Source organism: Lepus europaeus, chromosome 17, assembly GCF_033115175.1.
Source record: "Lepus europaeus isolate LE1 chromosome 17, mLepTim1.pri, whole genome shotgun sequence".
NCBI lineage: Eukaryota > Metazoa > Chordata > Mammalia > Lagomorpha > Leporidae > Lepus > Lepus europaeus.
Genome location: NC_084843.1, coordinates 8,064,321 through 8,090,144, shown reverse-complemented (window position 1 = coordinate 8,090,144; position 25,824 = coordinate 8,064,321). Strand labels below are relative to the sequence as shown.

Sequence of the window (25,824 nt, the reverse complement as noted above, 5' to 3'; positions counted from 1 at the left end):
TGTCACCCCACAAAGCTGTGTAGAACTGGGACCTTACTCCTTTGATCCATTATCCAGACTCCCTCTCGCCCTCCTGCCCCTCCCAGCCTCTGGTCGTCACTTCGAATACATTCACGAGACATGAAATTGTATCAGAGACACCTGCTCCACCATGCTTATTCCAGCACCGTTCACAACAGCCGAGATATGGGATCAATTAGATAACTGTACACAACCAGATGAATGGATAAAGGAAGTGTGGTACACACACAGGGGGATATTATGCATCCATAGAAAAGAATGAAATACTGTCACTTTCGGCAAAAGAGATAGAATCAGGAGACATGTTAAGTGAAACTGATGCCATTAAAATTAAGCCAGGGCTGTTCACCACTGGACAGCAGGTTCCCCAGAGGGAAGAGCGGAAGCAAGGAAACAGGTGTATTTGAAAGGCCAGCCGACTTGGAGAGAAGCAGATACTTCCTGCAGGGTCTTAGTCCACCCATACAGGATGGACTGGGCCTGAGGAAAGGTAAGTACGCCGCTCGCCCATTCCCCAGCCTCCCGATCCCGGAGACAATCAGATGCAGCGGGGAGCCAAGTCTAGCAAGAACTCATTTATTTCGCGCATAACAGAGCCTTTAATAGCACAAAACTGCAGAGTCATTGGGGCAGGGCATAAAGACAAACCAATCACTTAAAGGGTCATTTTACGGGGCAGTTTTCATAGGACTAGCCATATGTCTATACACTTGCTATCAGCTGTTGCCACTTCCCTTGATGTTGTGCAGTCAATTAGTTTTGGTGGTAAACAACGTTGAGTTCTGCCCACCTTACTTCCTCTGGGCACCATCTTTGAATTGCTTCGTGTAACTAATTTCCCTACAACTTCCAGTCTCAAAAGTACTTTTCCCAATTTGCGAGCTAGCAGGAGGGTTTTTAAAAGAAGAAGAGGGGATTGGGAGAGGCTAGGGAAGATGACGGGTTCAGCAGGTTCTCAGGGTTAGTGTCAGTACTCCTCTTGATGCCAACAGGTGGAGGCTCCTTTGACATAAGTCTGGCTGTTGGGCTGGCACTGGGGTACAGTGGGTTGAGCCACAACCTGAGCTGCTAGCATCTCATATCGGAGCACCGATTTGAATTCTGATTGCTCTGCTTCAGATCCGGCTCCCTGATAATGCGCCTGGGAAAGCAGCAGCAGATGGCCAAGTGCTTGGGCCTCTGCACCCACGTGGGACACCAGGATGGAGTTGTAGGTGAAAGCCAGGAGCCAGGAGCTTCATCTGGGTCTTCCACATGGGGGCAGGGACCCACAGACTTGGGCCATCTTCCACTGCCCTCCCACACACATTGGTAGGAAGCTGGATTGGAAATGCTGGCGCCACAGATAGAGGTCCAACCCCTGGAATTCTTAAGCAAGCCCCGTTGATCTGTTGAGCCAACCTTCTGATTAATGACAACATCAGCAGTTAGCTTTTGTTAACTAGGATGTGAAAAGCTGCAGGGGTCCGAGGAGTCCCAAGGTTAGAACCTAAAAGGGGAAGGAGGATGTATTCATTATGGGTTCAGAATATCCCAGACACACCGCACGTTCTTCCTCTGGCTGCTAAGCAACCTGAATGTAGCACAGCGGCTCCTCTTGAACGTTAACCTGTCTCGAGATCAGTGGTTTCCAAAGGCACAGCCAGCCTTACGTCTGTAGGAGAAATGCCTCATTCCTGCCAGAAGCAGACTGGGAGCTGTCAGGGCGCTGGGCCGGAAGTGGAGTAGCCAGGACAAGACCTGCGCCCCGGGATCAGGCACTGCAGGCAGCGGCTCTACCCCACAGCACAGCCCCAATCTCGCTTACTTTCAGAAAGTAGGGAACGTGAATCCCAAAGCGCAGGGAGGGTCAACTTGCTCAAGGGACGACTCCACATTGGCTCCTTTGAGTCATTTTCTCCTCCTGACCCGAGCCTCCGGTTGCAATGCGTGGCGCTTGATAGGTTTTTGAGGATAAGCCACAAGCAAATAAAACTCTTGATAGCAATGTATTAGGTGGAAATGATTCTGGTATAAAAGAAGTTCTGTGATCCTCGTCTTTATTGTTTGTATGATTAGGATTCTAGCTTGTAACACATTATTTCTATGGCAAAAACAAACACTAATAAATGAGCCATCAAGCCATGGAGGAAATGTAGTGCGCGCTAAGTGAGGGGAGTCAACCCGTAAAGGGGCGTTCGTGGAGTCGGGCTGCGCGGGCGTTCAGTGGGTCGGGCCGGGCTTCAGTGGGCTGGGCTGGGCTGAGCGTGGGCGTTCGCAGGGGTCGGGCTGTGCGCAGGTGGCAGCAAAGCTCATACAGGGACTCTGCACTATTCTCTCAATTTTACTGTGAACCTAAAACTGCTCTTTCTTTAAAGAAGCAAAAATTAGGGGGCGCAGCGGGTTAAGGCCCCAGCCTACTGCACTGGCATCCGATATGGACACTGGTTCGAGTCCCCACTGCTCCTCTTCCGATCCAGCTCCCTGCTAATGCACCTGGGAAAGCAGCAGAAGATGGCCCAAGAGCTTGGGGTCCTGCACCTGCGTGGGAGACATGGACAAAGCTCCTGGCTCCGGCTGTTGCAGCCATTTGGGGAGTGAACCAGCAAATGGAAGACCTCTCTCTCTGTCTCTACCTTTCTCTGTAACTCTTTCAAATAAATAAAATAAATCTTAAAAAAATAAAGAAAACAAAATTAAATTCCTATTTAATTTATATTTAATAAATTTATTATTTAATAATTATTCAATTTTATAAGCACATTCACTACAAAGGGTTATATGATGCAGTTGCAAATTTGAAAATTTGTGAGTGGATGTAATTATAGAAATACCACAGTGGAAAAGCATCTTCTTCCATGTCAAGGAGGAAATTTTCCCTATTGACGAAATACATTTTAACAACTACGGAAAATACCATTAAAAATTGGAAAAAGCCTTGCTATAATACTTGAATTTCACACCTTTTCTGTTTCACACCGGGGGACCAAACTAAACCAGCCATTTGAAATAGATACGCTTTTGGGGACATTTTGTCTTTGCTTTTTAGCACAAACACTAAACTAATCACGTTCTGTCTGCTGTGCTGGCATTGTTCTGAGTATTCAAATGCATGCAGTCCACAGATAGGTAGGGAAATCACAAAGTTACCAAACCTCATATTGCCAAATATTTCTTTTAGAAATGACAGTGCTTCCCAACTGTAGCATTTAAACATCGGACACAGCAAAAGAACTCCGGCTGGGTTGACAGTCTGTATTCACAGCCGTGTCTGTGGCTCGGGGAACAGGCCGCACCACTGGAAGCCGTGGGATTAGCTACCGGGTGAGCCTTCATCGAGACCACCTTGTCAATGACAAAGGAACGCCATACAGCTGTGTGCGTCACAACTGTCCCAGGAACAGTGGCTCGTCAAGGCCTGGCAGGGTGACCACAGTGGCTTCATGCCGATCACCTTTGTGGGACAAAAATGAACAAGCGGTATGCAAATTAGGCCTGGTTTTGAAAACAAACTTGCCAGAATATAATGTGTATGACATGCTTTTCTAAAAAATAAAACATTTTCAGCGAGAATTACCTGACAAGTAAGGCATACATGCATTTATTTTTCGACAAATATCTCACCTTCAACACACATGCAAGTCACAAGTTCTGAAAATGGAGTCTTCCAGGGAGAACTGCAAATTCCTTGAATCCTACAGCTTCTCCTCCCGCAGAGCCCGGCTGTCCCACTGAGAACACGGGAGAGGAGTCGAGAACCTGCCGCCTTCTCCTCCTGCAGAGCCCGGCCGTCCCACTGTGAACACGGGAGAGGAGTCGAGAACCTGCCGCCTCTGAGACTTCCTGATGCTGTTTGGGGTTATCAAGATCAAATGTGACGACTTCTGCATAACAACCCAAACCGCACGGAATTCCAACAAGGAGCAATCCTAGGAAGGAGTCAGTCCTGACTTTCACTTTCCTTTCCACAGTGACACTGCGAAAAAAGTATTAATGGCCCTGGCATGAAATAATTTTGCATGTTAAACAAGCTGCATCTTGGGGCCGGCGCCATGGCTCACTTGGTTAATCCTCCGCCTGCGGCGCCAGCATCCCATATGGCCGCCAAGTTCTAGTACCGGTTGCCCCTCTTCCAGTCCAGCTCTCTGCTGTGGCCCGGGAAGGCAGAGGAGGATGGCCCAAGAGCTTGGGCCCTGTACCCGCATAGGAGACCAGGAGGAAGCACCTGGCTCCTGGCTTCAGATGGCATAGCTCTGGCTGTAGCGGCCATTTGGGGGGTGAACCAACGGAAGGAAGACCTTTCTCTCTGTCTCTCTCACTGTCTAACTCTATCTGTCAAAAAAAAAAAAAACCTGCATCTTATTCATTATCTCAGATACACAATACAAAATTAAAGGTTCCAACTCTTACTTATCCAATTTTCCAAAAAACAATAAGAAAAAAAAATCAAACACTTTCAAGCTCTATTTTTCAGGTGGCTAAGACTATAAAGTAAGGTCTTTGTATAAATAAAAAATTTACTTTAATCAACACACATACAACGCAAACTAATGAATTACATTAGAAATCCTTAAACTCGTTAAACACTTAAACACCGCAGAAGATGTGTGAATTTCTGTAAGAGTGAGAAATACTGCAGACAAACCTCCTTCATGACCGTATCGTGTGAACTCGTAGTGTACAGTACTGGATTCCCAGTGACGAGCGCGGCCCAGATGAACACTGAGGTCACTTTAGACAAGACGACGATCCTTCAAAGGACACTGAACACCTGCTTCTCAGAGCGCTGGGTCTGACTTTGTAATAAATACGTAATAAATACCCCCGGGACACGGCGTGTAGGACAGCGCTCATCGCTCTCCATTGGAAAGTCTTTCTCCAGAGTCGTAACGCGTCAGAGGCAGCCCGGCGGGCGGGGCGCTGGGATTCTGCAGCAGGTCCACCACCACGGCAAGCTGGCGGTCCACGTGCTCCTGCAGTCTGTGTACCCGCTCATCAATGTAGTCCATGAGTTTCTTTTCCATCAACTCCATATTTTTGGAAAGAATCTTCTCCAAGTAGGAGCAAACAGGTTGTGTTTCCATTCTAAAAATAAAATTTAAAAAAATCAATTTTGCCTAAAAGTGTGTGACAAACCCCAGGCCATATGGACAAGCAGTCAACACACACGGTTGAGATTTGCCTGCACAACTGTTCTGTCTCCTTGTGACACCTGTCCAGGCTCCACCACGCACACACACAACACGTAATCATAGCCTCCAACATATTCTGATTTCTTCAATCGTTACCTATTAGAATACGACTGAAATGATAACATAAAAGTGCAGATGAACCGTTAGAGAATAGTCTTTACAAAGGGTCTTTCTGATTTTGAGCTCCAAATGAAAACTGGTCTTGGCCATTTTTGAAAACTCAGCCTGTGTAGTACTTCCCCAAGGAACCTTACAATTTGAAGTTTTTCTTTTCTCATATGAACATCCTTACTACATGGGCAAATTGAAATGATAACCAGAGGCAGACCATTTCTAAGTTCACTATGAGCACGGGACCAGTGCACCTCAGACTCAGTGAAGTCTAGAGTGGTTGTTACTTGGATACCACGGTGCTGCCTGACTTTTCAGACGCCCACTCCCATGACTGGCGTCTCCCACGAGGCTCCACCCTGTGTGTGGGCTGCTCTGACCACTGGCACAGTCTGCACTGTGTACTCTCCTCTGCTCCTAGGGTTTCCTAAGGCAGTAGGATTAGTGTAGACATACACCTTCCGAGGGATTAACTGTTTGTTCTCAGTATTTCTGTGTTCTGTATTTGACTACACATGCTGTAGTACAACAAATATGTACATCCAGCCAAAAGCTAACACAGATTTGCACAAAACAAAACCATTCTCATTAACCTTTTTGTTAGCTTATTAGGTTGTTCATAAACCATCATGTATGTTGGCCAGCGTCGCGGCTCACTAGGCTAATCCTCCGCCTGCGGCGCCGGCACACTGGGTTCTAGTCCTGGTCGGGGTGCCGGATTCTGTCCCGGTGCTGGCCCGGGAGTGCAGTGGAGGATGGCCCAAGTGCTTGGGCCCTGCACCCGCATGGGAGACCAGGAGAAGCTCCTGGCTCCTGGCTTCGGATCAGCACGATGCGCCAGCTGCAGTGCTCTGGCCACAGCCACCATTGGGGTTGTGAACCAACGGCAAAGGAAGACCTTTCTCTCTGTCTCTCTCTCTCACTGTCCACTCTGCCTGTCAAAAAAAAAAAAAAAAAAAAAACCATCATGTATGTTAATATGTAATGGACTTGTTATTTTTAAACCAATATTTTTATGTTGTCTATATAAATAGAAGTGTTTGCAGTCCCCAATTATTTTCTGTTAAAGATTTTATTTTATTTATTTTAGATGTAGAGTTAGAGACAGAGAGGTCTTCCATCCGCTGGTTCACTCCCCAAATGGCCACTCAGCTGAAGCTGGACCGATTCCTAGGAGCCAGGAGGTTCTTCTAGGTCTCCCACACAGGTGCAGGGGCCCAAGGACTTGGATCATCTTCCATTGCTTTTCCAGGCCATCAGCAGGCAGCTGGATCAGAAGTGGAGCAGCAGACGTGAACTGGAGCCTGTAGGGGATGCCAGCACCGCAGGCGGAGGCTTAGCTGCCACGCTGGACCCCCAGCCCCAGCCCCAGCCGTTTTGAAGAATGTAAAGACTATCGAGACCAGGCCACTGAAGTTAGTGCAACACGTGTGGACAGCTCAGCGCCACGTCATTACACGTATACACAGAAATGCAAACACCACCACAGTTAAGCGCGAGAACTAATCCCTCATGACAAAAATCTCCTTCCTGCTACCCCTTTATTATCACAAACAATTCCCCAACACCCTCTCCCTCCAACACTGGGCAGCACCAGTCACTCTCCGTCTCCGAAGCTTCTGTCCTTCGAGAATGTTATGCAAATGGAATCACACGGTGGGTGAAACTGGAGGTCCTCTTTGCACACTGAGCGGAATTTGCTTGACAGCTGAGGCCGTCCAGGGGGGTGGGGGTCTGTGGGGCCCTCAGACACAAGCAGGCCCCAGCTGTGGCTGGAAAGCCTGTCTCCAAAGTGGCGTGCATCTCCCCCACATTTTGTGCTGCATGTGTAAATCACATCGTCAGGGTGGCTGCAATCTTCACCCAGAGCTGGCAGAGGAGGGGGCTGGTTGTCTCTAAGAGACCCCTCCATCTGCATGAGCCCCAAGCCAACCAGCATACATATGTGAAACCCCCGTCCAATGGGCACCCCCAATAGGATGACCCAATGAACAGACAATAAAGCCTTAAAAACCCGGACCCTTCCTCGGGCACTCCACCTGGTCTCCTCTCGGACCAGACACTTTTCTATCAAATAAAAGTTTCTGCCTTGGGGCCGGCACTGTGGCGCAGCAGGTAAAGCTGCCGCCTGCAGTGCCAGAATCCCATATGGGCGCCAGTTCGAGTCCTGGCTACTCCACTTCTGATCCAGCTCTCTGCTATGGCCTGGGAAGGCAGTAGAGGATGGACCAAGTGCTTGGGCCCCTGCATCCACGTGGGAGACCCAGAAGAAGCTCCTGGCTTCAGATGGGTGCAGCTCCGGCTGTTGCGGCCAACTGGAGAGTGAACCAAGCGGATGGAAGACCTCTCTCTCTCTCTCTCTCTGCCTCTCCTTCTCTCTTTGTATAACTCATTCAGATAAATAAATAAACTTTCTTTTGACAGGCAGAGTTAGACAGTGAGATAGAGAAAGACAGAAAGGTCTTCCTTTTTCTGTTGGTTCACCCCCAAAGTGGCCCGCTACGGCCGGCCGGCACACTGCGCCGATCCGAAGTCAGGAGCCAGGTGCTTCTCCTGGTCTCCCAGGCGGGTACAGGGCCCAAGGACCTGGGCCATCCTCCACTGCCTTCCCGGGCTATAGCAGAGAGCTGGACTGGAAGAGGAGCAACCAGGACAGAATCCGGTGCCCCAACCGGGACTAGAACCCGGTGTGCCAGCGCCGCAGGTGGAGGATTAGCCTAGTGAGCTGTGGCACCAGCCAATAAATAATTTTTTTTAATATTATATTTGAAAGACAGAGTTAGAGAGGTAGAGACAGAGAGGTCTTCCAACCGCTGGTTCACTCCCCAGATGGCTGCAACCAATCTGAAGCCAGGAGCTAGGAACTTCTTCTGGGTCTCCTTTATGAGTGCAGGGGCCTAAGCACTTGGGCCACCTTCCACTGCTTTCCCAACATTGGCAGGAAGCTAGATCAGCAGTGGAGTAGCTGGGACTCGAACCACTGACCATGTGGGATGACAGAGTCGCACTCAGCGGTTTCACTTCCCTTGCACAACACCAACACCAGGTTTCCAATTTTTATGGTGTCCAATATATCAATTTTTCATTTTGTAGGTCGTGCTTTTGGTGTTATGTCTAAGAACGCTTGTCCTGGTCCTAAGTCTCTAATAAGAGTCTCTTCCATGTATTAGTAGAAATGTTTCACAGTTCAGTAGTTTACATTCTAGTCTGTAACCCATTTAGGGTTAAGGATGTGAGATTTAGGTCGTGGTTGCTTTTGCCTGTGGATATCTAATTACTCTAGCATCACATGTGAAGACTCTAATCCTTCCTCACCCAATTACATTTGTCAAAAACCAGGAGGTGTTCTTGTGCAGGGCTATTTCTGTGCCCTCTGTTCTATTCTACTGATCTCCAAGTCTATACCTCTGCCAGTGCCACAGCCATGAATACCGTAGCTGTGTCTTAAAACCACGCAGCAGGGCTGCTGTCTGACCTGGCGGTTAAGATGCCTGCATCCCTTTTTGGAGTGTGTACCTGCTGGTCGCAATTCGCACCCAATCCCAGCCTCCTGTAGAGGCAGCAGGTAAGAGCCAAGTACTCAGTTACCGACATCCACACGAGGCCAGGATTGGGTTCCTGGGTCCTCGCTTCAGCTTGCCCCAGCCCTGGCTGTTGCAGGCATTTAGGGAATGAACTAGAGAAACAGACAATCTCTTCCTGCCTTTCAAATAAATGAAAAAACCTACATACTCATATCAATTTGAGGGAATTGACATTTTTATTATGTTGGGTCTTTAATTTCATGCACAGTTTATTTCTGCACTGTTTGAATGTCTTCTTTGATTCTGTTCATCAGTGTTTTATAATTCCCAGTCCATACATCCTGTAGTAAACTTATATACTTTATTTAATAATTTATACACTTCATAATTATTTCTATAGGCTTGCATATTTTACACATATTTTTATGTACTTCAATTTCTTTAGGGTAGTCTTGTTCTGGTATCAAATACTGGCTTCCTAAAGTGAGGTCAAGAGTAGAGATTTGGCATAGTGGTGAAAAAGCCACTTAGGATTCCTGTATTCCAACCTGGAGTAGCTGGGTTGAAGGCTGGCTTCCTGCTAACGTGCACCCCGGAGGCAGGAGATGCCTATGGTAGCTGGGTCCCTGCCATCTGGGTGGGAGACCCAGATGTGAGCCCCCAGCACCTGTTGTCTGGTCCATCCTCACAGACACCTGGGGGAGTAACCAGCAGACAGCAGAGCTCTGTCTTTGCTTTTCAAGTAAAATGAATAATAATGATGAACAAATAAATAAAATAAACTGGGAAGACTTCCCTCTTATTTTTTGGAAGTTTGGAAAACTGGCGCTTTTAAAATGTTTGGTGGAATTCTCCAGTGAAGTCGTCTGGGCCTGGATAGTTCTTTGTCACAAGCTTTCTAAATATAAATCGAGTGTTTCCAGTGGTTATGACTATTCCAGTACTCTTTCATGTTGGCTGTTTGATAACTGGTAATTCTCCAGAAATCAATTCATTTCCTCTAATCTGTCAAACTTATGAGCATTAAATTGCTTGGAATAATCCCTTATCTTTAATTTTTTTTTTTGACAGGCAGTGAGAGAGAGAGAGAGAGAGAGAGAGAGAGAGAGAGAGAGAAAGGTCTTCCTTTTTCTGTTGGTTCACCCTCCAATGGCCGCCATGGCCGGCCACACCACACTGATGCGAAGCCAGGAGCCAGGTGCTTCTCCTGGTCTCCCATGCGGGTGCAGGGCCCAAGCACTTGGGCCATTCTCCACTGCCTTCCCGGGCCACAGCAGAGAGCTGGAGTGGAAGAGGGGCAACTGGGACAGAATTCGGCGTCCTAACCGGGACTAGAACCCGGGGTGCCAACGCCGCAGGCAGAGGATTAGCCTATTGAGCCGCGGCACCGGTTATCTTTATTTTTTTTTAAATTTACTTATTTGAAAGCAGAGAACAGACACAGAGACAGCTTCCATCCAGTTTCTCTCCCAAGTGCCCACGGTAGCTGGGGCTAATTCAGGGCAAATCCAGGAGCCCAGAACTCAATCCAGGTTCCCTACGTGGCTGGCCGAGTGCTGGCCAAGTCCCGGCCGAGTCCCAGCCGAGTCCCCACTGGCTCCCAGGGTGCACATAAAGAGGAAGGGGAATTGGAAGCGGAGCTGGACTCAAACTCCACACTCCGACGTGGTGTGGACATCCCAGCGGCGCTCGGCCACGGTGCCTGACCCTGACCCACCCCCACTTACCAGCCTTTCCGTGGCCTCACGCTCAGCGAGCGCGGGGATATCCCGCGCGCATGCCCAATGCTGCTAATCTGCATCTCTTTTCTCTTCCCAGTCTTGCTGGGAGACTACCAGTGTTTTAATTTTCACTTTCCCAGTGAGTTTTTAAGTCAAGTCACGATTCAGGTTCCTGGGGTCTCAGCTTCTACAGGTCCCTCTCAGAGGACAGAGCTGAGCCCGGGGCGGGTCCACTTCAGATCCTCGCGGGAAACGCGCCTCTGTCTCACGGTCAGCCCAGCTGCAGACCCAGGATATGTGGCAGCGGGACAAACGTGCCAGGACCACATGCACAGGGAGCTGCCCCCCCACCCCATCGTGGCCACGCCTCCTCGCAGCACCGGGAGTCCAGGAGTCCAGTGGGCAGTTCTTGCTCTGGTTCTGGCTGTAAAATGGGCAGCTGTGCAGTTCTCAATCTCCATCCTGTGTCTTCTGCCACGGTGCCGACGCCCAAGATGCGCCTGAAGCACCGTGCAGCTCAGGGAGAGCCTCGGCAAAGACATCAGTGTCAGACACAGAAAGGCATCAGTTTGGGCCGGCGCTGTGGTGCAGCAGTAAAGCCTCCGCCTGTGGGCGCCGGTTCTAGTCCTGGCAGCTCCACTTCGGATCTAGCTCTCTGCTACGGCCTGGGAAAGCAGTAGAAGATGGTCCAAGTCCTTGGGCCCCTGAACTCGCATGGGAGACCCAAAAGAAGCTCCTGGCTCCTGGTTTCAGATTGCCCCAGCTCCAGTTGTTGTGGCCATGAAGGAAGTGAGCCAGTGGATGGAAGACCTCTCTCTCTCTCTCTGTATCCCTTTCTCTGTCTATAACTCTATCTCTCAAATAAATAGATCTTAAAAAAAAAAAAAAAAAAAAAAGGTAGGACTTACGCGAGCTGTGCTCCGCCTTTCTGGGGCATGGGAGAGCCCTCCCGGCGCTCGGTGGCTCCGGCCACGCGGACACGGCTGAGCTGGCCACACAGGGTCTGCAGGAAGGGCAGCACGCCGGGCTCCTCGCCCGCTTTCTCCGACACCGCAGTTCTCAGCTCACTTGCGAGGGCGGGGCGGGTCTGGGGCTCCGTTCCGCACCCGTCCAGGGCTGCGGTGTTTTCTCCACCGTGCACCTGTGTGCTTTCCGTGGCGTCGCCGGGCGCCAGTGCAGTCCCCACCGGCACAGGTGTGCAGGCCGACTTGGCGGGGGCTCCTGCGGCCGCTGGAGACTGCAGCGCACCCAGGTGCTGGTACCCAGGGCTCCCCAGGACCGCCTGCAGCTGCTCCCCGATGGGAATCCGGTTCTGAACAAGGAGGAAAGGCGAGCAGTGAGAATTATGCAGCTGCTCTGGGGCGATCACCCGGGGGAGGCACTGCTCAGGAAGCCAGGCCGCGCAGCAACAGTAATTCCTGCTCTCAGGGGAGGAGACCAAGGCCAACGGGACCCGGCCACAGCAATCAGCTTCTAAGTGACAGGACGGGGACCGGACCTCAGGCCACCTAACGCCATGGTCAGGGCTCTTTAACCCCTTCACTGGAATGTCTTCTAAAAATATATCCCTGGGGCCAGTGCAGTGGTGTGGCAGGTAAAGCCGCCTTTGAAATGCCAGCATACAATATAGGCGCTGGTTTGAGACTTGGCTGTTCAACTTGCAATACACCTCCCTGCTAATGACGTGGGAGAGCAGTAGAAGATGGACCAAGTCCCTGGACCCCTGGACCCATGTGGGAGACCCAGAATCAGTCCCTGGCTCCTGGCCTCCAATCAGTGCAGCTCCAGCCGTTGCGGCCTTTTGGGGAGTGAACCATCAGATAGAAGACCTCTCTCTCTGCCTCTCATTCTCTCTCTGTGTAACTCTGCCTTTGAAATAAATAAATAAAACTTAAAATGATTAATATTTAAAAACCTCTCAATATTTACTGCATTGTTTAAATTTTTACATAATCATGTGATTTTTATGGTATTATTTAGATTTGGTACATGGAAATATATCCTTTTAAAATTAAGAATCAGTGGCCGGCGCCATGGCAATGTAGGTAAAGCCACCTCCTGCAGAGCCAAAATCCCATATGGGCACAGGTTCGAGTCCCAGCTGCTCCACTTCTGATCCAGCTCCCGGCAATGCACCTGGAAAAGCAGTAGAAGATGGTCCACTGCTTGGGCCTCTGCACCCTCGTGGGAGACCTGGAAGAAGCTCCTGGCTTCCGATCGGCCCAGTTCCAAGATTGCAGCCATTTGGGAAATGAACCAGTGGATGGAAAATCTCTCTCTCTCTCTATCTCTCTGTAGCCCTGCCTCTCAAACAATCAAATCTTAAAAAAAAAAAAACAAAAAACAAACAAACAAAAAAAGTAGCATCCCCTGCCTGAGGACGCAGACCAGTGCGTGCCAGCAGCAGCTGCAGCCCTACGTGTGGTCAGGAACCCTCCTCCTGCTGCTCCATCACGCTGCTCCCTTCCGCCCTGGTCCCTTTTCTTCCCCTGGAGGAAGGCAGCGCTCTCCACAGGGCCTCCCACCCTGCTGTCAGCCCCCCCCCCCCTCCAGCCCAGTCCCTGCGGCCACGCCTCTCAAACCTCCCTTCCGGCCAGCAAGGGCTCACTCCCACCCCACCCTGTGTCTCCAGATGCCTGCGAATCTTTGCAATACCGTCTCATCACTCCTGAAAGTCAACGTCCCCACAATGAAGCTCCTCTCTCCAGGCGCCCCCTCCCTCCAGAAATCAGCGGTGTGGCCATCCTGCAGACATCCCGCACAGGGACTGTCCTAGGCGGTCCAGGCCCAGCGCTGCGTCCTCCTTGCCACGCACAGCCCAGGTCAGCCCCTGACTCTCGCCTGCAGGAGGGGCCGTGGGGGTGCCCTTCTCGCAGTCCCAGTCTTCTGATTCCACGGACACATTCAGTGGAGCCGATCTCCAGCCACAGGGAGACCTGCGCACATCCAGACAGCACTCAAGCTCTCACGATCTCGCTCCATCCTTTCTGCCTCCCCGTCACTTCCTCACTCGGAAATGAACTTGTACCCACGTCCTCCCGCACGGGAGGCTAGAGCCCCGGTCTGCTGTGTCTGCTCCGCCTCCCGGCCCCTCCCTGCCTAATCCCACTCCTCTAATTCCGTCTCCTTAGTGAGTCTTCCCAAGTCGTCCTCCTCCTTCCCCACGTGCAAGCTCTGGACTGGAAAATCCTCCCATCAGGACACTGACTGGTCACTCTGGCCCCCTCCAAGGCCCTGCTCAACGAGAGGCTGCTAACGGAGCGCCGCCGAGACCAACGACGGGAGCCCAGAACGGCGAGGACTGTAGCCCAGATGTGGTGTGGGAGGGCAAGTCCCCAGGTGTGGATTTATGAGAGCAAACGAGGGAAGCTCCTACATCAGAGTCACGACTGAAGGTGACGTCACCGCGTGGTCTTGTTAAAGGCACTGCTTGGGAATTTTTAACAGGCGCAGACAGAAATCCACCTGTGCTCACCTGCTGCTGGAACCGAACCATATTCATCAGCTGCTGGGCACCAGGCGATAACTTGGACCCCATGGACTGCATCATGGTTTGGACCTTGTCCAGGTCTATCCTGGACCCTAGAGCAGGAGAGCGTGTTGAGGAATTTGCCGGAACCGACCTCACGTGCACCACAACTCTACTGAGGAACACACACTGCTTCTCATGCAACGACAGCAACTGTTACAAAACAGAAATGTTCCCCCGAACAGTAAGACATTAGAACTATCATCATTTGCAGTTATTTCTCTAATTACCTTAGAAAAGTACATTAATCTAAAAACTTTTAAGAATTTTAGAGGGGCTGGCGCTGTGGCATAGCAGGTAAAGCTGCCGCCTGCAGTGCCAGCATCCCACATGGGTGCTGGTTTGAGTCCTGGCTGCTCCACTTCTGATCTAGCTCTGTGCTATGGCCTGGGAAAGCAGTAGAAGATGGCCCAAGTCCTTGGGCCCCTGCACCCATGTGGAAGACCCGGAAGAAGCTAATGGCTCCTGGCTTCGGACTGGCGCAGCTCCGACCATTGCGGCCATCTGGGGAGTGAACCAGCGGATGGAAGACCTCTCTCTCTCTCTCTTTCTCTACCTTTCCTTCTCTGTGTAACTCTAACCTTCAAATAAATAATTTTTTTTTTTGGACAGGCAGAGTGGACAGCGAGAATGAGAGACAGAGAGAAAGGTCTTCCTTTACTGTTGGTTCACCCTCTAATGGCCACCGCGCTGACGCGCTGCGGCCGGCGCACTGCGCTGATCTGAAGCCAGGAACCAGGTGCTTCTCCTGGTCTCCCATGCGGGTGCAGGGCCCAAGCACTTGGGCCATCCTCCACTGCCTTCCCGGGCCATAGCAGAGAGCTGGCCTGGAAGAGGGGCAACTGGAACAGAATCTGGCACCCCGACCAGGACTAGAACCCAGTGTGCCGGTGCCGCAGGCAGAGGTTAGCCTATTGAGCCGCAGCGCTGGCCCAAATAAATAAATCTTTACCAAAAAAAAAAAGAGACTATCCGTAGTAATGAAGACAACACCCCATTACATACCCTCCTCCCCACCTCCCACTGTGCCCTTCCTTTGTAATCCCCAAGTCAGCACCAACTATGGCGCACATCTGATGATAAGTCTGGTACCGTCACACTTGATCCACTAGAGGACAAGCCGTGAGGGCAGAACTTTCATCTGACTTCATCAGGGTGAATTCCTACAAGCCTAGGATGGTATTTGACCTCAATAGGCACTCAAACACTTGTTGAATGAATGAAGCGCTTTATTCAAATGGCTTTAGAAGCTATCTGCATGTGAGACTTAAAATAACATTAGATCTGTGAGACTGCTATCTGAAATCACTTATTTTTTCTTATTCTAAAAATGTCTGATAGAGGCTGGTATTGCGGTGTGGCAGGTTAAGCTGCTGCTATGATGCCAGCATCCCAGATGGGTGCCAGCTCGAGTCCTGGCTCTCTACTTCCGGTCCAGCTTCCTGCTACTGCACCTAAGAAGGCAGAAGATGGCCCAAATCCTTGGGTCCCTGCACCCACACAGAAAACCTGGGTGAAGCTCCTGGCTCTGGCCCGGCCCCAGCCCTGGCCACTGTAGCCATTGGGGAGTGTACCAGCAGACGGAAAATCTCACTCTCCTTCCGTCTCTGTAACTCTGCCTTCTCAAATAAATAAAAACGTTTCATAATCTTACATAATTAACAAGCACAGAATTTTAGAGGTACAAAGAATTCAGTAATTTATTTTGTCTAGTCCCCTAATTTTACCCATGAGGTTGTTCCACACAGGTGTAAAAACTCGCCCAATGCTGGTCTATCAGCAACAGAGCAGAGAGAGTGACTATTCAGAGCTGAGTGTTTCTCCGAGCATCCCACCCCCGGTTCCTGACATCACTCATTTCACCTGCACAATCTTTCTCATGCTAAGCACAGTTTCCCAGATCCCTTTAACATTTTGGTTCCTTGTCTTTCTCAATAAATGGAGCCAAAATTGTTTATGGTTTTTTCTTTTGGCAGGGGGAGGGAGGAGCAACAAAATTTTAGATAAAGATTTTTGTTAAATGTTTTTAACCTCAGTTTCTAAGGCTTCAAAAATATACTACTTAAAATACATTTCCCCTAGCATCTAAAAGGAGAAATTTAAAAAGAACTCACTATTAAAAAGTGTTAATTTAGAAAAATAATTTATTATGTTTAGATGTATTAAAATTAGGGACCATCTTGGATGACTTATATTACCAAACCAATGAAAAATACGTACATATAGTACAGAAACCAACTTAGCTGTCAAATGACTTAAAGTTTAGCAATGACCTACCTTTATCTTACAAGCCTGTGTGCACGACTCCAATTTTAGATAGTTTTTGTACAAAATAATCTTTTCATGTTCACTACAAACAAAAAAAATGAACTTTTTAAAAATTTCTTACATTACCACTTTTAACAGTCACATTTTGAAAATAAATATTCCCAGGTCAATGCTGGGTTCTGGGATCGACCCCCTGGAGGCCTGGCCCTGGCCCTGGCCAGCTACAGAGAATCTGATCACATGACACAGGTTCAATCCCGGAACACAGAGCTTAGGTTAAAGCTCAATAAACACAGCTGTCACTTCCCACAGGTATGGGATACAACAGAGCTCAGAGTCTGTGCAAGAGAGACTGATCCGAACCTAAGAGAGCAGAAAAAAAAAAAAAAAAAAACACCAAAGGACAGGCGTGGCAGTCGGATTCCTGCGCCATCTGTAACTGGCTTCCTGGGAGCAAAGGTGTTCAAAGCCCAAATACTGAGGAATTAATATTTGGGCAACAGATGCCTGGGAGTCTGAATTCCATCGCAATGAAACTACACAGCAGCTATGACACACGTCCTCCATTAGCTCAAAATTCCTACATTCAGGGGCCGGTGTTGTGGTGCAGCAGGTACAGTCACCACCTGCAGCATCCCGAGTCAGAGAGGGCCCGTGTCCCTGCTGTCCCATTCCGATCCACTCCCTGCAAAGGCCTGGGAGAGCAGTGGAAGATGGTCCAAATGCTACGGCCCCTGCACCACATGGGAGACCTGGAGAAGCTCCTGGCTCGGGCCTGGTCCACCCCTGGCCGTTGGGGCCACCTGGGAAGACCTCTGCCTCTATCTGTCCCTATCTGAGACTCTATCAAATAAATACATGAATCTTTTTAAAAAAAATGTCCACGGTCCTAAAAGCTGACCAAGCCCATCTACCCTCCAGATGCCAGGGCCTGCGCTTCTGTGTGCACAGCTGTGGCTTCCGCTCCCCCCACCACGGGCCAGCATCAGCGTCAGGAGGATCCACACATTCCACAAAGGGCGAGGAAACTAAGCCATCGCTCAGAATATTCCAGAAGCACAAGGCACAAACCTGCCCCTCGGGACGGCACCGACGCTCTCGCCCCTACTGGTTCCACAGTACTCCTGGCCCAGGTACACCTCCATGTTTCTCGCTGAACTCAGGACGCCGACAGCTGCCACGGCGTCCCCGGCCTCGGGGTCACACAGCAGGTACAGGAAGCAGGCGGCCTCGTCCTGGCTGCCCGGGCTCCTCTCCAAACGCACCAGGCCCTGGCTGAGGACAAAGTCGGGAAGCCGCTGCTCAGCGTGGGCTGGGGCACTGCTCCCGCCGCTCACAGGCCGCGGGCATCTCTCGGGGAACTGCATTTTATTTGAGAGGTGGACGGACAGACAGGTAGGTGGAGAGGACAGACAGATAAATAGGATGGATGACAGGCCGCGCCGCGGCTCACTGGGCTGATCCTCCGACTGCGGCGCCGGCACACCAGGTTCTAGTCCCGGCCTGGGCACCGGTCCTGTCCCGGTTGCCCCTCTTCCAGGCCAACTCTCTGCTGTGGCCCGGGAGTGCAGTGGAGGATGGCCCAGGTCCTTGGGCCCTGCACCCCATGGGAGACCAGGAGAAGCACCTGGCTCCTGCCATCGGAACAGCGCGGTGCGCCGGCCGCAATGGCCACTGGAGGGAGAACCAACGGCAAAGGAAGAGCTTTCTGTCTAACTCTGCCTGTCAAAAAAATATAAATATCTATAGATATGACAGACAGATGTCAGACAACAGAGATGTGAGACGAAGGGTACATGGATGACAGATGAGAGACAGACAGGACAGCGGACCTGACGGGCGGATCGAGCCCCGGTGCCGGGCGACCACGGCCGGGGGAGGCCCCGGCGTCGCCCACTCCCGCCCCACGCCCCGGGCCCGCACCCTCTCCCCTCGCGGCCGCCGGCTCCCCGCATGACGCCCGCAGCAGCGCGGAGCCCCGGCCCCACCGCCGCAGCGCACCCCGGAGCCGGCGGCGCCAGCAGCTCCTCCCAGTCCGGGTCCCGGGCGTCCACACCAGCCCGCACGAGGACGAGGCTCTGGGTCAGGACTCCGCCGGCGGCATCCCAGGAGGCGGCCAGCGTCGGGCGGCGGCCCGGCTCCCCGGCCTCGCTGCCGGCGTCCATTCCGCCGCCGCTAGCCCAGCCTAGCCCCGGAACCTCTCTGCCGGGGCTGGGTTTCCGCCCGAGGAGCGAGGAGACGGAGCGACTTCCGGCTCGTCCGGCTGCAGGCTGCAGCCCGCCAGCCGCCGCCGGTCTCGGCGGGGGAGCCCAGCAGGTGCCGTCGCCGCGCATGCGCGTTCCCGCGGCGCTCAGGAACGGCCTCCAACGCCGCGGCGCGAGAACAGGGCCTGGGCATGCGCACTGGCAGCGCCCGGTCGCCAGGGCAGCCGGTGCGCAGGCGCGGGAACGGTTTGGCAGTGGGGGGTGGCAGGCGGCGGGGTTGAGGGGTGCAGAGGAGCGTGTCGCCTCGTCGGTCCGCGAGCGCAGCGAGGCCACCCCGACGTCGGGGTCTCCGGGGGCGTCAGGGGCCCCTCAGCCCGCGGCGGGGCGGGGGCGGGGCGTCCTCGCTCCCCACTCGCGTTCTCCCCGCGCGGGGCCATGAGGCGCGGGCAGGCTGGGCCTGGGCGGTGCAGGACTCCGCACCCGGGTCTCCGCTGTCGCAGGCCTGGCCCCGGAGCGGCGGTGCGGGCGGAGAATCCTGGACTCGGGCTCTCCAGGTCCTCCCTGGGCGGAGGTGGTCGTGGCTGCTCGGGCGGCCGGTAGGCGCGGGGCCGCGGCCCTCGGACACGGACAGTGTCCGCCAGAGCCCCTGCCACGGGGCCGGGCGCCCCAGCTCCGGGTGCTGCGGGTGTGACCAGCGGCTTTGAATCCCCTCAGGTGGGGGCAGGCGTCCACTCAGCCGGCAGGGAGGGGCTGGGCCCTGGGGAGGCCGCACAGGCTCCGGGGTCCAGGCCACCTCGTGTGACCTGGGGCTTTAAATCACAGCTCAGGGTGGGTGCAGCCTTGGGACCGGAGCGGGAGAGGAGGGCCCGGCCGTGTATAGGAGACCCCCAACCCCAGGAGACCCCATCTCCATGAGACCCCAAATCTAGGAGACCCCATCCCAATAACCCCCCAACTCCAGGAGACCCCATCTCCATGACACCCCCAAATCTAGGAGACCTCCCATCCCAGTGACCCCCCAACCCCAGGAGACCCCATCTCCATGAGACCCCCCATCCCAATGATCCCCCATCTCCAGGAACCCCATCTCCATGAAACCCCCAAATCTAGGAGACCCCCATCCCAATGACCCCCCAGGAGACCCCATCTCCAGGAGCCCCAATCTCCGTGAGACCCCCCCCAACTCTAGGGCCGCCCATTTCTGGAGACCCCCATCTCCATGACACGCCCAAATCTAGGTGACCCCCCAACTCCAGGAGCCCCCATCAGGAGCCCCCCATCTCCGTGAGCCCCCCATCTCCAGGACCCCCACCTGCAGAGCCCCAAGCCATCAGCACACATGGGGACCCCGTCCAGGGCGCCCCAGTAGGATGGCCAGTGAACACACAGCCCCGCCTTGGAACCCGCGCTGGCTGGAAGCCGCCGTCCCTGCGGGCGCCCCGCCTGGGCTCCTCTGGGTCCGGAGCTTCCTCCGCCGCTGCCAATCGCATAGCAGTGTCTTTTCTAGTGAGGATTCCTGCCTCTAGCAAACTGTTTCCGGCTTTTTATTGTCTACTAAGCCGAGGAAAGGAACCCAGGAGACTCCCTCCGGCCACCGCCCTCCCCTCCGCGACCGCTAACACTCCCCATACGTAATTTTTAAAAAGATTATTTATTTGAATGAGCTACGGAGAGGGAGCGAGCGAGCAAGCTGGTTCACGTCCCAGATGGCCACCACCAGGAGCCAGGAGCTTCTTCCGGATCTTCCAATATTAGGATTTTCCAGCTTCCCATCATTGATTTCCAATAATGCCATTGTTGTCTGAGAACGTTGTATAATTAGGAGGGCACTTCAAAAAGCTCGTGAGACAGGAAAAAGCAATTAAAAGTTTATTTTGGTGAAAAAAAAAATTGAAATTTGGAAATTTGGATCTCCTTTTTTTGTCTCAGCTTTTTGAAGTACTCTCCTATTTTTAAAAAAGATTTGTTTACTTTTGAAAGAGTTACACAGAGAGGAGAGGCAGAGAGACAGAATGGTCTTCCATCTGATGGGTCACTCTAATTGGCCACAACGGCTGGACCTGCGCAGATCCGAAGCCAGGAGCCTCTCTGAGTCTCCCACGCGGGTGCAGGGGCCCAAGCACTTGGGCCATCTTCTACTGCTATCCCAGGCCACAGCAGAGAGCTGGATGGGAAGTGGAGCAGCTGGGTGTCGAACCCGCGCCCAAAGGGATGCCAGTGCTTCAGGCCAGGGCGTTGACCTGCTGCACCACAGCGTCTGTCCCATGCACCCTCCTAATTATACAATGTTCTCAGACAACAATGGCACTAAATTGGAAATCAACGCCGGAAAATTGGCAAATCCTAAATATTTGGAGGTTAAACAGCACACCTCTAAAGCACACGGATAAAAGAAGTTTCAAGAGAAATTTAACAATATTTTGACTTAAGTGAAAATACGAGTTACAAAATGTGGGAGCCGGCAGGAGCAGTGGAATCTCACTGAGCAAGAGCAGAAGAGGAAAGATCTAGGATCAGCTCTCCAAGCGCCTGCTTCAGCAGGCCAGAGCCAGAGCGACCTGTGTGGGAAGCAAGCAGAGGAGACAGGAGGAGACAGCAAGCGCGGGGGTCTGCCTGCCGTGGTGCCCGGAAACCTCGCACCTTCCCACACAGACCAGGGAGCAAGGGCCTGAATCCCTGCCGTGTGAGGCCGAGGGCGCGCCCTGTGGAGGAGAGGCTGTCAGGATCCGCCAGGGCCGCTTTCCCGACGTCTCGGGAGGCTGGCATAAATCGGGATTTCATGCGTCCCACCCTGAGACCTGAGGCGTCCTGCCTGCCCCTGCAGACCAAGACCCAGAGCAGTGAGCCCCTTAGCGTCACTCTGCAAGTGGCTGCTAAGGACAGCTGGCCCGGCAGTCCTCCTTGGCGTTCACAACAAGGATGTTGGCACCTGCGGCTCACCTGCCTTTCACTGTCTGATCCAGAAGTGGATTGTTTAGTCTATACCGGTGCAATCCGTCAGGATTTATCTTGTCTTCGTGAGTGTTTGGCGGCGCCACGTTGGCTGCCGTCCTTCCAGTCAGTTTTGTGACGCACAAGATTGTATATGCGTATTTCTTCTTACACGTGCGTTCTTCAGAAAAACCGAGAAAGTTTCAAAGCCGATGATGATGCCTCGTTTATGATGTGGACGAACAGCAGGGAAAACCTGTTCACTTCCACAAGGAACCGTTGCGTGCCCATGTGCGCCTGATACGCTAGATGTGACGATGCCTTGGCGAAGAGCTTTATTTATGGCACTGGCTGTAAACTCGAGAGTGACTGGAGCGAAGTGATAGTGAGCCGGTCACACAGCTGCTGTGTTCTCACCCGGGTCTGCGTATGACGGCAGCTGATGTGTTTTCCAGGAAACCTGTACCACACGATTATGCAAGACCAGCGTTAGAAAAGGCTGCCAGCCTTCAGAGCCTCCTGGCCAGGTGCCAAGAGTGGCAGAACGAAGCCGTGCTCCTCTGCCTCTTTGAATTTCATCATCTGGGGTGTGTAAACCTGAAACAATTGAACCAGGCTCTGCAGTGGAGTCGGTTAAGTCCTGCTTCCAAAAGGCCTGAAATCTTTTTTTCAATTTTTTAAAGATTTATTTATTTATCTGATAGAGTTACAGCGAGAGAGGGAGAGACAGAGAGAAAGAGAGGAGAGAGATCTTCCATCCGCTGGTACATTCTCCAGGTGGCCACAACAACCGGGGCTGGGCCAGGCCGGAGCCAGGAGCTTATCTGGGTCTCCCACATGTGTGCAGGGGCTGAAGCACTTGGGCCATCCTCTGCTGCTTCCCCAGGCACATTAGCGGGGAGCTGGATCAGAAGTAGAGCAGCTGGGACTTGAACTGGCACCCACATGGGATGACAGCTTACCCTGAACTCTGCAGCCCGGTCTCAGCTGTTGCAGGCTTGGCCCCGGGAGAACACAGAGACCCAGGTCGAATGTGCCTGGAGACAGGAAGCTGCGGGTACACAGATAGCATGGGGGACGTGGCCGCATGCGGGACTGGGTGAGCCTGCAGAGTGGTGTCCTGCATGTCCGTCGTGGATGCTGAACTCAGACTTGAAGGTCTTTCAAGCTCACTTGGCTAATCCTCCACCTGTGGCGCCGGAATCCCATATGGGTGCCAGGTTCTAGTCCCAGTTACTCCTCTTCAGTCCAGCTCTCTGCTGTGGCCCGGGAGTGCAGTGGAGGATGGCCCAAGTGCTTGGGCCCTGCACCCGCATGGGAGACCAGGAGGAAGCACCTGGCTCCTGGCTTTGGATTGGCGCAGTGCACCGGCCATAGCGGCCATTTGGAGGGTGAACCAGTGGAAGGAAGACCTTTCTCTCTGTCCCTTTCACTGTCTGTAACTCTACCTGTTAAATAAATAAACAAAAATATAAATAAATAAAAAAAGCTTGAATGAGAAGTGGGGGCGAGCACGTGGAACAGCTCCCACCCTCTAGAAAAGTGGGATGTCCAAGTTCCTAAGTTGTGTTTAAGGTGGAACCAGTTTTAGTAAATTAAAGTTTCTGCTAACTTATAATCCATGTTTCTGAAAAGGTTTGTTTATTTGAAATGCAGAGAGAGGGAGACAAAGGGAGAGCTCCCATCCAGTAGTTCACTCTCTCAAAGACCACAACAGCCTGGTCTGGGCCATGAACCATTTCCCCTAGCCTGGTCTCCCCCATGGCGGCTGGGGCCCAGGCACATTAGCAGGAAGCTGGGTCTGAAGCAGAGCAGCCATGATCCTAACAGCAGCCGTGGGATGTGGGATGTGGGATGTGGATGTGGGATGTGGATGTGGGATGTGGATGTGGGATGTGGATGTGGGATGTGGATGTGGATGTGGGATGTGGATGTGGGATGTGGGATGTGGATATGGGATGTTGATGTGAGATGCGGGATGCAGGGTGTGGATGTGGGATGTGGGATATGGGATGTGGATGTGGGATATGGGATGTGGATGTGGGATGCGGGGTGTGGATGTGGGATGTGGGATGTGGGATGCGGGATGCGGGATGTGGGATGAAGATGTGGGATGTGGATGTGGGATGCGGGGTGTGGATTTCGGTTGTGGGATGCGGGATGCCAGCACACAAGTAGCAGCTTAACTGTAAGGTTAGAAGAGCAACCAGAGCAGACAGAACCCAGAAGCTCCCAGCCGGCTCAGGTTTAGAGAGAAATGAGAGGGGTCACTCCCAGCGGCCACACATCCGCCAGCCAGGGGCTTATACAGCGTACTGCAGTTGGAGGGTCTGGGCTAACCGGCTGGCAGGGTCGAGCTGGTGGGGGAATGATGCAGCTATTTTGCATCCCCTGGGGTCTGCTCCCAGTCACCAGACAAGGAACTAAAATAGAAATGAGGCTTTTGTCCATCCACCATCACTAACCCTTTGCACCACAACGCTGGCCTCACATAGAATTACTTTTGTCTCAGAATTTTCTATTCTGAGTTCATGGTTCATTGCAAATGACTTTTAACTGTTTTAGCTTAAATTTTCATTTAATTTCATGTATTAGGACACATGCTATAGCTAAAAATGACAGCAATGACCTGTGCTGCTGTTTGCCTGTGTTCTGGGCAAGAGGACGATCACATGTATGGTACAGTAAACACCAGAATGCATGACGGGTGAATTCTCCAAGATTGAAAAAGACCCCCCCCCCCATCTAATATGTACAGAAAATAAGAAATTCCTCCATTGTTAAGCTCCTAGTTGGCAGATTTTTAGCTCATTTCGGTTCTATATTTCTCGCTTCCTCTGTCTTGTTAGTGTTGATCCACTTTAACTTATGTGGACGGTCCAAAGGCAACTGGCTCTCCTGAGACGGTGACTTCACGAGCAAGCTCAACCATCTGGATTTTGACTTCCTTAAAGAAGGGTGAATTTCTAGGAAACCAGAAAACTAGACCCTTGTGGCTGCCTCTCCCTTCATTCCCACACAGCCAGTAAATCACCTCACCACCGTTTCTCTGTATTAGAGATTCCTTTGTCTGCGTTTTAGTGAGCCAGAAAAATGGCCACAAACGTCTGCATGGGGCTGGGTTGCTTTGTGGGTCATTCGCTGTGTCCTGTAATAATTGGGAGTGACAGCAAAGATCAGGCCAGTCTAAACACGGGCACCAGTAGCCAACTGGGCAAAAAAAGTTTGAGTTCTTTCCCTTCCCAAAGTTCCCCAAAATACCCAGGTTTTTCCTCAAAGCTGCTGGACACTGGGGTAAAGGGAGCTTGGAGCCAGCGATGCCAGCAGGGGGCCTTTCTCACTGACCCTTCAGAGTTTCCCGCAGGTGCCTGCCCAGGTTCACCAATGCATTTACCCCTGGCCCAAGTTCTGTATCCACATTGCTGTGTGACAGGGTGGCTTTAAGTTTGAAATTTTCCCACAGGACACAGCCTGCCCGGGTGGTTGTAGGCTATCTTGCTTGGTTGATTCGGAGCAGAGACTGTTCAGTACCCGGCATAGTTCTGGCTTCTGGACCTCTGCTTGCTTGCTTGATAACGGCCAAGGCCACCAAAATGTAGTTTCTGCCTTATCGCCCCCCAACCCCCCGGCGACTCGGGGCTGTCTTCTCCAGACCTGCTCTGTGAGAGGGCTGTCGCCAGCTGGCTAACACAGACTCCTAACTGGGACCTCAAAGTCTCGCTATGTTTTTAACCCATGCGCCCCACAACAGCTGTCCCTACCTGAGCTCCGGGTGTCTAAGACTGGACAGCTACAGCACACTGTCAGCTGTGGAAGGAGCTGGCTGCCCCCCAGCAGGAGCAGTGCCCCGGCACCGTAGGGTAGCTGGTTTGCATCCTGCCGCTCACGGCTCAGCCTCTAGAGATGACCACTAAGACCCTCTGGGTCTGCTACTCCCAGCCACTCACCACATGGACAAGAGCCTTTGCTTACAGATGCTAGGGGCTCTCTTCATACCCCTGACCTGGACCACAGGGAGCTTTTGTTCTTCCTTTCCTGGAAGGAAAGCAACGGACTCTCTCTGTGTATAAGGTCTGAGATGTTACTGTGGTTACAAATGCCGGCAAGGAAGCAGGGCAACACTGTTTGCAGGTGGGGATGCAAAATGCCACAGCCACTGTGGAGACCGATTAGCCGCTGCTTATAAAAACACTCTGACCACATGGTCAAGTAGTCATGCTCGACGGTGTTTACCCAAATGAGCTGACAATGTCACGTTCATAATTCGTTTGTTATAATCACTTCCCAACAGTCAACACTTGGAGGCAACCAAGATGCTCTGCAGGGGGTTAACGGAAAACTAAG

The 25,824-nt window shown here is 52.2% G+C and overlaps 1 protein-coding gene across 4 annotated transcripts; it reads right to left on the bottom strand.

Annotated features, from left to right (window-relative positions):
* Positions 1–2,739: 2,739 nt before the first annotated feature.
* Positions 2,740–18,598, bottom strand: LOC133775604 (ATPase PAAT-like). 4 transcript variants are annotated; one of them, XR_009868287.1, is made up of 7 exons: positions 18,347–18,598; positions 17,417–17,620; positions 16,355–16,427; positions 14,024–14,230; positions 11,457–11,860; positions 3,625–5,085; positions 2,740–3,454 (listed from the first exon to the last, which is right to left on the bottom strand). XR_009868287.1 is itself a non-coding variant. In XM_062213945.1 (6 exons), the coding sequence occupies exons 1-6, from the start codon at positions 18,508–18,510 to the stop codon at positions 4,851–4,853; spliced, it is 1,287 nt and encodes a 428-aa protein (XP_062069929.1). In that variant the 5' UTR covers positions 18,511–18,598; the 3' UTR covers positions 2,740–4,850. The 4 variants fall into 4 exon arrangements, 1 of the variants encoding a protein (XP_062069929.1); XR_009868288.1 differs by having other exon boundaries at positions 2,740–3,849; positions 4,646–5,085; XR_009868289.1 differs by having other exon boundaries at positions 2,740–3,796; positions 4,646–5,085.
* Between the last annotated feature and the right edge of the window lie 7,226 nt (positions 18,599–25,824).

What these genes read in the sequence shown, in the direction of transcription:
- LOC133775604 (XM_062213945.1), bottom strand. Translation starts at nt 18,510, where the DNA reads ATGGACGCCGGCAGCGAGGCCGGGGAGCCGGGCCGCCGCCCGACGCTG. An exon ending in CTGGCGCCGCCGGCTCCGGG is followed by an intron (nt 17,621 to 18,346) that starts GTGCGCTGCGGC and finishes CTTTGTCCTCAG; the next exon opens with CCAGGGCCTGGTGCGTTTGG. An exon ending in AAAGGCGGAGCACAGCTCGC is followed by an intron (nt 5,086 to 11,456) that starts GTAAGTCCTACC and finishes TTTTATTTTTAG; the next exon opens with AATGGAAACACAACCTGTTT.